The 12,828-nt window shown below is 34.6% G+C and overlaps 1 protein-coding gene across 7 annotated transcripts in view; it reads right to left on the bottom strand.

Annotated features, from left to right (window-relative positions):
• The window catches only part of SACS (sacsin molecular chaperone), a 62,761-nt gene that overhangs the window by 12,955 nt on the left and 36,978 nt on the right, over positions 1-12,828 (bottom strand). For 5 of the 7 annotated variants that reach the window (XM_075050726.1, XM_075050723.1, XM_075050725.1 and 2 more), the window contains 5 exons: positions 11,057-11,168; positions 9,619-9,765; positions 6,853-8,335; positions 4,208-4,299; positions 1,222-1,248 (listed from right to left, as the gene is read on the bottom strand). In XM_075050726.1, the coding sequence (XP_074906827.1) occupies positions 1,222-1,248; positions 4,208-4,299; positions 6,853-8,335; positions 9,619-9,765; positions 11,057-11,168 (1,861 nt within the window). The remainder of the gene's footprint in view (positions 1-1,221; positions 1,249-4,207; positions 4,300-6,852; positions 8,336-9,618; positions 9,766-11,056; positions 11,169-12,828) is intronic. The other 2 variants (XM_075050727.1, XM_075050729.1) reach the window with 1 other exon arrangement.

Below are 12,828 nucleotides of genomic sequence, written 5' to 3'. Positions count from 1 at the left end.
CTTGCTTTTAGGAGTTAATGAAAAGCAAATACATTCCATATTAGTGTAAAAAATAAAAACAAATTGAAAATTATCTATATGTTATTGCATTTGTTAGTTTGACACAAGAGTTCTCAGGCATACATAGCAACTACAGTTTTACAATCAAAGTAGAAACTTCAAACGTATTTTTTTGTTTGGCTGATTCTTTACACTACTTCTTTGCCTAGCGGTAAATAAGAATCTAATCCATTATTTGTTTGTCTATAATTGCAAAGATTCAAATAGATTTGAAAGATTATTTATTAGATATAACAGAGAGCAGCTCAGGTGCAGATGATCTTACACTAAAACTGACAAGCAACAAAATTCAGTTGTGCAAGGAGTGCTGAAACTAAGTTTAGATGTAAATGCTTTTATTCTTATTATCAAAGCCCTCACTAAAAGAAACATGTTAACACTCATGTCTCAATTATCATTAAGACAGTTTATACTTAAAAACTACAGAATGTCTGGGGTTAAGAAAATAGTACAGAATATAAAAATACCACTACCTCCCAACGACATCAAAAACAATGACAGAAATGGAAGCAAGACATCTATTTGAACTTCAGATCTTTCTTGCATCTAGATAGCACTGCCATTTCCTTAAAAGCAACCATCCAATTAAAGATATTACCTACTGTCCCTGCTCTGCTGGAAACCAGTAGCAAGACATCCTTCAGAAAAAAATTTTTTTACTTTCACTTCATGCCTACAGAGCTATGCATTCTGTTATTTCTATTGAACAGAAAACACAGGTAAACACAGTAGCCTTATGAAAGTGAGAAATACTTGCAGCAGTGGACCAGCAACATAAGAATCTACTTAAAAGCTAAGCTTAAATCCCATTATTTGCACACAGAACTTTAGAAATACTGTTTTAAAAATCTATACATATGATCTTAAAATACTGGACATCTTCCTGCATGGGAATTTATTTAAAAATATATAAATAAACCAATTTAAATATTGATCATTTCCATGTAATGTAACTACAAGGTTTTCTTCATCAATATGCACTTTCCCCTCAAGTGTATTTAGAACTCTTTTCATAATTATCTTTGGTAGCTACCTTTTGGCAGCTCTATTTGGCAAGTTTTGTTTATAAGAAAGCTGGGGTAATAAGAATAGCTAATCATCAAATTCACACAAATATCAAGCTTCAATCCAAACCAGTACATCTTCAATTAATAACCATACCTGAAAATCCCCAGAGAAGCTGTTGGGCTAGAATATAATCAAATCCATTTTTAGAAAACATCCCATGAGTTACACATTAACACACTAAATACAGAAACAGTTATTAACTAGAAAAATACAGTACACATTTTAGGAGAGAAAAAAATAAGATCTGGTTGTCTTTGTACAACACAACAAAAAAGATTGCATCCCATTTTCTCAAAGAAATAATACAAGAAAGTTTCTATTTCTGCAACTCTATCAGGAATCTCTCTGATATAATGACAAGGGGTAACAGTTTTAAACTGAAAGAGGGTAGATTTAGATGAGATATTAGGAAGCAATTCTTCACTATGAGGGTGGTGAGGCACTAGAAGAGGTTGCCCAGAGAAGTTGTCCCATCCCTGGAAGTGTTCAAGTCCAGGTTGGATGGGGCTTTGAGCAACCTGGTCTGGTGGAAGGTGTCCCTGCCCATGGCGGGGTGGAGTTGGAACTAGATGATCTTTGAGGTCCCTTCCAATGCAAACCATTCTATGATTCTATTAATTTCTACAGCTATGTAAGTAAAATTCTTGACAGCTAAGGTTTCAATACCTGCCAAAACCCTCTCTAATACATACTATTTATAACAACATACAACTTTTATGGTAGTGCAGTTGTACTTTACAATAATGCAAAATCTTAGAATGAAGAATAATTTAGGAGGAGGTAGAATGAAAAGTAGGCAACTACAATCTTGCAAAGGATTATCTAAAAGTCCTTAAGCATTTCTAGAAGATGTAGAAGAATTATACTTGCCATCTTCATTTACAAAATTACGTTCTTCTAATCAATGAGAGGCATACTACCAACCAAGAACAAGTCCCTAGAAAAATGTCATTCAAAGAAACTGCCAGAGGAAGAGAGACAGAAGCAGGACCTTAAATGTGATCAAAAATCTTCCCAGGATCAAAAAAGACTAGATAGACTTTGTTGCAACTCAGAGACCAAGCCCGGAAGTGAATGAATGACCTAGAAGAACTCAGAAAGTGATTGCTTTAGGAATATATAGGGTTTTTTCATTTTAGTCACCTCTGCTTTTTCCGTTTAAGATGTATTCAAGCATATAGTCTGTCAGACCTATATTTTGTTTTGGTTGTTTTGCTCTGGTTTTTAATTTAAGCATTGTTTTGGACTGCTTTGTGACTTTGACTTGAAGGACATTGTCTAGGACAATACATCTCAAAAGTCAATTTAAAGTATCATCATGGGAACTGGCATTTTTCAAAGCTAACATTCCTGTCTTCCATACAATCTTCCATCCATCTAATCTCACTGTGGCTATCCTGATCCATATATATTTCTGTCTTTTTTAACTCCCAGCAATTACTACTAGAGGAAACACTAGTTCTTTATGGTTCTATCCCAGATTAAGTATATTAAATTGTGTATCCAAACAGTGAAAGTAGTCACTACTTTCAACAGTTTTTAGTCTGTATTAAAAGAAAATAAATTAAAAACAGTACTGGAGGAAATTAACAGTAAAAAAAAAGTATTAAAATAAGCATATTCTACTGCAACAATAGACACAACACCCATCATATAATATGCCCATAAGGCTTTGACAATTCTGCTTTTTAGAACAAAGTTTTTCTTTATAGTAGTTTCAGCTTCAGGCTTGCTATTCTTCATATTCAATGAAAGTCCTAGCACTGATTTCATATCTTCTACACAATTTATATTATTTCAAATATTTACACTGTTTACTCTGTGTAGTAAGTCACTCCCAATTCTTTCAATCTTTTCACAGATGCTTTGCCATACTTTAAAAGTTTATCATCTTCCCTCAGAATTACCTTATTTTTCTATTATTTTGGATAATGAAGCAATGATCAAACCCTGGAGAAACGAGTAGGTTTCCGAATGAACAGGAAAAATAAACAGAGAACATATAAAGGATTGAAGGGGAAAAAAGGTCAGAACACAGTCTGAAGAAAGAAAGAGTACGACTGAATGAATGAAGACCATGATAAAGGGTATCACAAAAAGCAAATCAAGACAGTGATTTATAGTATTCTATGTCTAGTTCTAATGTCTTCAGTCTAAAAAATAATTCTGATGAATTGAGCAATTTAAAAAAAGAATCTTTTTCTGAAAAGCACATTTTCTAAACATTGAAGAACAGCTCACGATATACTCATACTATTTAAAAAGAAGCTGAAGAGTGACTTATTTGCACATTGTGTTTACATGAAAAGACTTATGAAATTCAGACTTCAAATTTACCAATCAAATGCATAATGAAACGCAAGGGTGGAAAGGTAAATATAGACAAACTCTGAGTAGAAAAGAGGCAAAAAAAATTAATTGTGAAGGCAGTTAAACATAGAAGCATCTTATCTACAGATGCAGCAAACTTCTTCGAATCTTGATCAAAAGAAGTATTCGCAGTATACTGCGAAGTATTTCAGCAGGTCCACATTGATACAACCATAAGCTACAAATTAAGACTCAGGAAACACTTGATGAAATTATACGATCTACAGTATGCTTGAGGCTAGATGCTTAGGCTGGTTTCACCTCGTTTTAAAAAAAATACACTGATATGATCACTTGCGATTGTGAGATAAGAGATAACCCATAATACCAATACCGTGACATAGCTATTGCATATGCAAATACTACAAATGCAAACTAGAATTCAGACTTGTCTTAAGTAGAAGAATACTATTTGAACAAAATTACTGAACCTTGAATAAGTGTTTTACTATGCGAATATCTATTCTGTATTGTAAATTTTCATCCTTCTACCCTTGTCTTTGCCCTTTTGTTCATTTATAATTTTCATTTGTGTCATTTCCAATTTAAACAATATAGTCTATCATATCTTAAATATTTTGGGGGATGACCAACTTATTTACATGAACCCAATTTCAAAAGAGACATTACTTTAAACTTTGGTTTAGAACTACTCTGTTCAACCATTAGAAATCTGTTTCACTAGATGAGAATACAAAAGACATATTACCTCGGCTTTTGGCAGCTTCTTTCAAAGCAGCTAGAACCTCAGGCTTCAGGTCATCAGAAAGTAACCTTCCTTCCAGGCCAGGAAAGAGAGATCTAGCACACCATTAAAAAAAAACAACAAAAACAAACAAACAAAAAACAACAACAAAAACAACCAAAACACATTTTAGCAAAGCATCTAATTTATGTTGCTCCACAGACATTACCAGCATGGTAATCATCATGGTAAAACAGTCACATACAAAGCAATTGCTTACATAGGCAGAATAGGGCTTTCAGTGGGCATTTTCTTATATATGAGAAAATTATACATTTAGAAGCAGAGAGTAGTAAGAAACTAATTTTTCCAACTATTCTTCCTTTCAAAGCAGGTCTAAGCAAGTTTTTTTGATAGGAAAACTGGGATTAGAAAATTATTTTCACCTATTTGTATTCTAACACAAAAAAAAAGAAAGGTTAACTAGCACCTACTATTCTATGTCTCTTAAAGATTTTATTTGAAAGCATAGAAAACACACAACATGTAATTCTAGAACTTCACACAGATCTGTGGATTTCAAGATATCTGCAGACAGTGGTTAAGATTATTGTAGCCAAGAGTCAGTCTCATCCTGCCCTTTCCTTCCCTTCGTGTTAGCACTTAAAACTATTTAGTTTTGTAGAGCTTTGGTCTTCCTGAAATCAAAAATAACTATCCAGTTTAATTCTGTCAGCAGGTATGTTAATTATACATAAACCAACACAGAATCTTGTTCTTCCACAGGTGTTAACAGAAAGAAATTCATAAGAGCTTACTTCAGCTTTTTAAGCAGGCTCCAAATTTGAATACATGACAAGCCAAACTTAAGTTGAAAGTGTTTTAAAACATCTAGCATAAGTCATTTATCATATTTATAAGATTAGAATTAAAAATATTTACTGTAGGCAAGAATAGAGGCAAATAAAGCATTACTATTTCAAACTTGTGTATTATCATAGCTATCAAGTAGATTTATGCCTGGTATAACATACTTTTCTATCAGTTTTGCAAGACTAACCAAACTAAGTCCATTACCATCAGAACATGAACTGAGTAAGACATAGTGGTATCATTAAGTTTCAAAAAAATATCTTATGACTAGCCTGAAGCAGGGCTGTAATTTGTTAGTCTTATCATGGGAATGTTTTCTGTATTAGTATACTGGCTTAACTTCTGGAAGGTGAAACAAAGTGAAAGAATAGCAAATGATAAATCATCTCACAACAGATGCTAGAGAAATTTTTTTTATTATAATTTTTTTAAGAAGACACTAGAATCACAGGCTCTGAGTAGTGTTAATCCACTGATAAATAACCTGAATTGCCTAGACCAAGAAAGATTATGGGTTTAGAATCTAACAAAAAAAGAACAGCAGCAGACTTGAAAAAAGCAAACTCCTCTCAAGCAACATGGGAAGACCAGTTACCTGCATCCAACTGCTTTTCTTGAAGATGTGTTGTCTACACATATATTCAAACCTTCTTGAAGATGTGCTGTCTATACATATATTCAAACCACATTTTACATAAGGACCTTACTTGGAGGACTTTTTACCTTAATAATATCTATATTGGCACACTCCAACCCACCTCTACTTCCCTTATAAACAGTCCATAGGGCAGTAAAAGCAGCAAAGCACATGCCAAGTGCCATATTCTCTCAAGTTGAGGATCTGAAAATTAGTGGAACTCTGAAGGAAAGGAGAAGGAGGGGTGGTTGTGAACATATGTATGGGTAACACTTTGTAAGAACTAACAGCTAGAGGTAAGACATCTGGCGTGTTTGAGTGACTTCAAGCAGTACATCTTAAGAGAATACTTGGAGAAGGGTCCAGATTTAACATATCTTTTATACATGCATAATCCAGTACAGGCATAAAAAGCAGTAGTCATGTTTTCTCCCCACTGACCCCAAGGTCACTTATTCCAACTATCCTGCTCTTTGCTCTCCCCTCCCCAGTGTCAGTGCAAGGTTTTTTGGCTGATTAGATGTGACCCAAATTGGAACACTGACACAGCTGAGAAATGAGCAAGAAAAAAAAAAAAATTGGAGAGGGACTGGAAAGAACAAAGTGAGAGCAGATGTAAAAGACAAGCCCACCTTTTCCACAGTAGTATCTGTTTTATTCCTGAAACCAGCAAGTGTTTAGTACTAAGCCCTCCACTGAAAGTGTTGTGTTAAAAAAAAAAAACCACCAACACCAAACCAAAAACAACAAAAAAAAACCCTGAAGTAATCTCAAGCTTTAAGTTTAATAAAAGCTCTTAACATTAGGTAATTTAATGTACTTCCTAGTATGCATATTTCTAACCTCCTATTTATAATTTTCAGAAGAAAGCTAACTTGAAATGTATCCTGAGGTATTCCCTTAAAGCCTAGATCACACGATTCTTTATAAAGTTATAATGGCAAGTAGCTGTCAAACTTTTCAAATGAGACATATGCACACAAACATGTACATATATACAGAAAACTGAGCTCTATCTATGCATTATTTCTTTACATCACAGGCTGCTGCATATCATGTTGTTTGCAGATAACCAAATAACAGTCTGAAGCTCTGTTTTAACATTTAAACTAAAACAAACAAACAAACAAAAAAAACGTATTTAAAATATTAAGTATACCTGGGATATTCTTCTGAGGTTATGTAAACTACATCCTGTTCTGACACAGATGAGGAAAAAGGAATAAAATTTCCATTCTGTAATGGCAAAAGCTCCAATCCAATCAGGTCACTGTAGACTCCATCAGAAAGCACAAATTCTAAAAGATGAAGCTTTTCTTCAGCAGGTCCACTGTGTCCAGATTTCCTTAGTACTTGCCGTACTACAGCAGGAGTCACTTTTTTCACAGCTTTAGCAGTAGAAATAGTAAGATGCACTGCACTAGCAATATTTGCTGGTACCTTGGCAATCTGCTTCCCTGAATTCTGGAGGTAGTTGAGAACAGACTGTGTGTACTCCAAACTCTCATCCATTTCAGAAAAGTGCACCTGTTCCACCTTTATCCACTGATTACTCACTGAGTAAATAACTGTATGCTGGAGCAGCTCTTTAAAGAGAGGTACTACAATTGGTTTCCAGGGTACCCTGATTTTGTTCTCATCAGGCCATAACCTATAAATTCTTTCAGCTGACAATGGAAAATCCGAATTCTTCTCAGTCTCCATTCGTTTGATAGCTTCCAAAATAAGGGTGGTATATGCCTTTGGCACTATATTTAGCACCAGAAGATCATTCCACAAAGCTGCTGGATCTCTCCATTGATCCAGCTCTCGCCATTTGATACTCCTCCTATTGTCTGTGAGACCAAAGAAACCACTAACATGAACTGGGAGCCCAGTTTTGCTTTCTTCACCTGGAGGCAAAGGCAGAAAACAAAATGCTCTTCCTGAAAAGTCTGCTACAGCTCCTTTTTCCTCCCCATTAGTTGATAAAGACATGGCTATTCCAATAGTAGGAACAAATTTCAAGTCATCAGCTAAACAATCCAGTTCAGTACACATTCCTCGACCACCTACACAATTACATACTAACCAAGATGTTTTCTGTGCGTCCTTAACACTCTCATCTTCTACAACTATATTTACATGGTATGTCACACATGTTATGCTATTGCTTGGGACTCCCTTACAATACTGATTTATTGCAGCTCCTAAGATTTTGATAGAATTGGGTCTTTCATGCTTCAATGCCTTGTTCTCACTAGCAGTTACTCTGAAAATCAGCCTCTCAGTTCCATTAGCTTCCCTAACATGCAATGAAACATCCTGAACACTCTTCAAAAAGAGCAATACTGTGTCTGCATCTGCTCTGAAGGATTCAAACAGCTCTAAAACCTTCGGTTTGTCATAAACATTGCTGCTCAGTTGGGAAGGCTGCAGACGAAGTGGGAAACGAAAAAAGGTACCAGGAAAGTTTCCATTCTTAAAGGTTTCCTTAGTGCTGCCAAATACACCAATGAATGGTGCAAACTGGTCTGTAAGTTCATTGATTTCCTTGCTATCTTCTTTTAGATTCCAACACTGGCCTGATTCATGAGGTCCAAAAAGGGTTTGATGGGGATCAAGCATTCCAATCTGGTCACCACTGAAAATACTAGGGACATCTGTATACATAAAAAACAACAACTATTAATAATACTAAACCAACATATTTTTCAAATACAGCCTTAAGGAACAAATTTTAAAAGGGCAAGAAAAACAAACATTATAAAACTGCAATGAACCGAGTATAATGCCCAGGGAAGTGGCTGAGTCACCATCCCTAAAGGTATTTAAAAGACATGTAGATGTGGTGCTTAGGGACATGGTTTAATGGTGGACTTGCCAGTGCTAGGTTTACAGTTGGACTCAATGATCTGAAAGGTCTTTTCCAACCTACATGATTCTGATTCTGATAACATATAATTCAGTGCTTACTGACAGGAAGAAACAAGCACACCCCTATTCTGCAATTAAATATATAAATAGTCATTCAACTATTTGAATTCTAGCAAACAGTGAGCAAGTGTATTTTTTTTCAACTATATGCTTTTATCTTTCCAATATTTTCAGGAAAAAAAAATTAATTTACTAAAGATTTATTCTATTACATTCATACTCTGCAGATCTTGAAGGCTTGCAAACAGTAATCTTGTACATTTAAAAGCATACATTCCCAGAATTATCAAACCACTGAATGTATTACCTAAGCTTTTATTCATGCTCTACTAGGTAAAATTTGTGGAAAAACACCCTCTGTCTTTACAAACTCACTTCACAACTTAAAAATGTTATTTCAGCAAAAATTTGCCTCTTACCGTGTACTATTATAACTATGTAGACTGTAAGCACTATTTACGCGATATGCTTCTTCTGTACAGCAGTAAAACATTCTGCCAGAATAATAGGTTTCAAGACTGAGTATTACCAGCTTGTGAAAGAGTATGTACTATCTCTCTGAAATGTAAATGTGCATATACCTCTGTTGGGGAATATCCTTTCTAGCATGAAATAAAAATCACTGCTTATTATGCAAAGAACCTGCATAAAAGTTTCAGTATAGGCTAAACCTTCACTCTTCTACTTACATATCTACCCTATATTATGGGCCTCTAGAATATGAACAGCAGTGCATAACTGAAATAACAGTGTAAAGGAATGTTCATTTCAATATAAGGGACTAAGTACATAATGATGTTAATAGAAGAAACAAATCTCCTCCAAAAACCTTCAAAATCCAAATGATACTTTATGGGGTTTTAGAAAAACATGAACGCTTCTTAAGGAAACTTAGCCAGGGATCCAATGTAAAAATGCACTATAAAGAAAATATGAAATGTTTAATTATTTTAGATATTCATCAAACAAAACTTCAACACTTTCATTTTAAAATATCTACAGAGAGTACCTGTTATATGATAAACTGAATTAAAGCCAATTCCAAATCTTCCAACTTTCAGGGGATCATCTTTCTTCCTGCTTCTTGCTATTTCCTGTATACCATGCCAGTCCTCAGGGGTGAAAATTGCATCATTGTATGCATAAAATGCTGGCCCTACAATAAATAGGCAAGTGTTAAAAAGATGACAGAAGAAAACTATTTACTGTTAAAAATTTCTAGGAAATAAACTTACAGAACTCAGAAAGTATTTCTTTAAAGTATGCATATGCAACTTTAATGGGGAAGCTATGACTCAAGCTGACATCAAATTATGCTTGGTGATGAAAGGGAGGTATAGAGTAGCAGCAAAAGCAGAAGCAAGGAGATGGATTTACCTCTGTATATGGTACTTAAGAGATTTATATTCTGATGTGGTATCTAGTTCTGGTGTCCACATTTTAAAAGAATGAGTCTGAAAAACTGAACAGAAAGCAGAAAACAACAAAACTTCTGAAAGAAGTGTCCTGTGGCGCAAGGCTTAAACTCAATCTGTTCAGTCTATCAAAAAGATGTTTGAAAGATGTACTAATCACAGTCTATTAATACCTCCACCAGAAGGGAATACACGGCAAGATATAACAATAACCTGTGTCTAGAAAGTAAGACAGACAAATTCAAATTAGAAGACATAATGAGGCTGATTAACAACTGAAAAAAAGCTAGGAACAAGAAGTAGTGGATGATCCATCACTGAAATCTTCAAATCATGGCTGAATGCCTTTTGGGATGATTATGCAAACTAATTTGTTTGATAAATACATAAGTGACCTCTATCACACAAGGCCGTATTAGACGATATAAAAACCTTAAAGTTACAAATAACTACATTTGCAGTATACAGGCAGCATGGAGCAAAGTTGATATAAGGGTGAGAGTAAGAGATGGGGAAGAAAAACAGAACTGCCTGGAGAATGCTGGAATGTAAAGGGTCATCTTTACATTTAAGAACTGGAGATAGCTCTCAAAAGGTAGAGGTTAATATGTAGAAAATATGAAAACTACTGCCTAGTACCCCAAGCATTCTATTACCCTAGGTCTTATTAAATCTTGTTTACTTGCTCTACTAAAAATCCTCTCTCGTATTTTGGGATACTGAGTCAACCCAGGGAAATAAGCCAGAGGACACACAGTCACCCTGGGAGAAGTAACTTAGAATAAAGCAGAACATGAAGGCTTTCTCAAACAGCATTAACTGGAAGCAGTTGGAAAGCTGCTACTGACAACCTGCAAGAAGATAGTGTGAGGCCTTCAATAGCAAACATTGGCTTTGGAAAAGAATTATCAACATTAGAACATAGACAAAATATGCACCTAGTAAGGTGGTCATCTCCATACAGCAAGGAGAAAAACAGAACCACATGCATATTGAAGAGTAATGGCCAAAATTAAGAAAAATTGTATTTACCCTGATATTGTGCCATGTCCTTTGACCATAGAGTTTCTGTTCCATACTGAGTTTCATCATATAAAAACCTAACCTCTGTGGCACCAGCATCTTCTGCATTCTGTATCAGTTCCTGAGGCAGCAAAAAACCCAAACAAAACCAAAGTATAACGCAGTAATGTTGTACATATTCTAGCAATGGCTTTCCAACTTAAACAGTAGAAATAACAAGCAATTGTCTCAAGTGTAATTGTTTTCATACTTTTCAATCAAAATAATTTTATCCAGTTTACCTGAATGAAAATAGGTATCATTATAAAAGCAATATTCAGACAAATACTATAATGTGATTTGGAGCTCAAATACCACATACAAGCATTTATAAAGTTGTGAAATAAGCTACTAAACTGTTACTACTATATTTATATTATCCCAAAACAGAGTTGTACAGGTCTCAGAACAATGCAAGATTGTAGAAGAAAAAAAAATGAAAAATAAAAAAACCCCAAAGTTTACTGTTAAGCCCACACAACAGCTGTAAGATAACTGAGGCAACAAGTCATAAAAGAGCAATACACACCACTCTTCTTTACATCAACTGAATTCCAATTAAGTTAACGTTTCACAGTATGAACGAACTGTTCAAGAGCCATGGTGCTCACTTCTAACACCCCTTCAGCAAGGGGCTGCATAACAGTTCTGACCAGTAACTCTGTAAATCATGAACAAACAGAGCTCAACTGTTGAATGAAGCCCATAGACTAGAAAGAGGCTTGTGTTAAGACTGAGTATTTGTTAAATATTATTAGTAGTGGTGAGAGCTATGGAAAACTCTATTAATTAAAACATCAATAAACTAGTTCTGTAAACACTACCATTAATAAAATATGCCTATCCAGTCCCATTTACATCAAGAGCATTATAGATTGCAGACATGTAAGCATGATTATAAATACCTACAGGATTAGAGCTTCACACAATGCTCTATTTACACTGAATCATCAAAGCATATCAGGGCTCCAAGGATACACACTCATACATACATATATATACACACAGTAAGTTTGGCATAAGGAAGTATCTCAAGCTGAATTGAAAAGCTATGTAGGTACATCACATCACATCCAATGTATTCATACAACAAATTTCATTCAGTTATGGATAAAAATAAAAGACTTGCTAGCAAGATGAATCTTTACTTTAAAAATGCATCAACTAGCAGCAGATATTTCAGATTAGGTTGCAGTCTAATATACTGTTGACAGTAAATTAAGCTCATTGTTATCTAATATCTGGTTTCAAAATTAGAACCCCTCGATTTTTTACTTTGTGACAGTATGTTCAGTCTATAAGGCATATCACACAAGTAACCAAAATACATTGTTTATATAGTCACTTCCATGTAATTTTGAAGCACTATGAGATAGAAAGAAATATACCCACAGTTCAGCATAAATAATAAGTTTTTAAAGAATCTCGACGAGGTATTTAATTACAAAAACCATGCAATTTTTCTCCTAAAAGAATAATCACGGCAATCATTCAAAAAGATACAAAAAGATAGTCAAAGCCTCTAGAAATATTAAATAATAAGTATGGAAACCACCATGTAGTCAGAGACTTGCATTCATGCTGTGGCACACAGAGCATCTGCTACATTCAGCTGTTAACAGCATTGTATTTGAAGAATCCAAACAGTGAAATCAATGTTAACAGATCAGCAAAATTCCTAGTAGTAATCCCTCCCTAACAGTCTGTTAACTCTAAGTTGTAAGCCAGGAAAAGAAGAACAT

The sequence above is a fragment of the Buteo buteo genome, chromosome 18, assembly GCF_964188355.1.
Source record: "Buteo buteo chromosome 18, bButBut1.hap1.1, whole genome shotgun sequence".
NCBI classification, from domain to species: domain Eukaryota; kingdom Metazoa; phylum Chordata; class Aves; order Accipitriformes; family Accipitridae; genus Buteo; species Buteo buteo.
The sequence above is the reverse complement of the archived record's forward strand: the minus strand, read 5'-3'. Positions and strand labels throughout refer to the sequence as shown.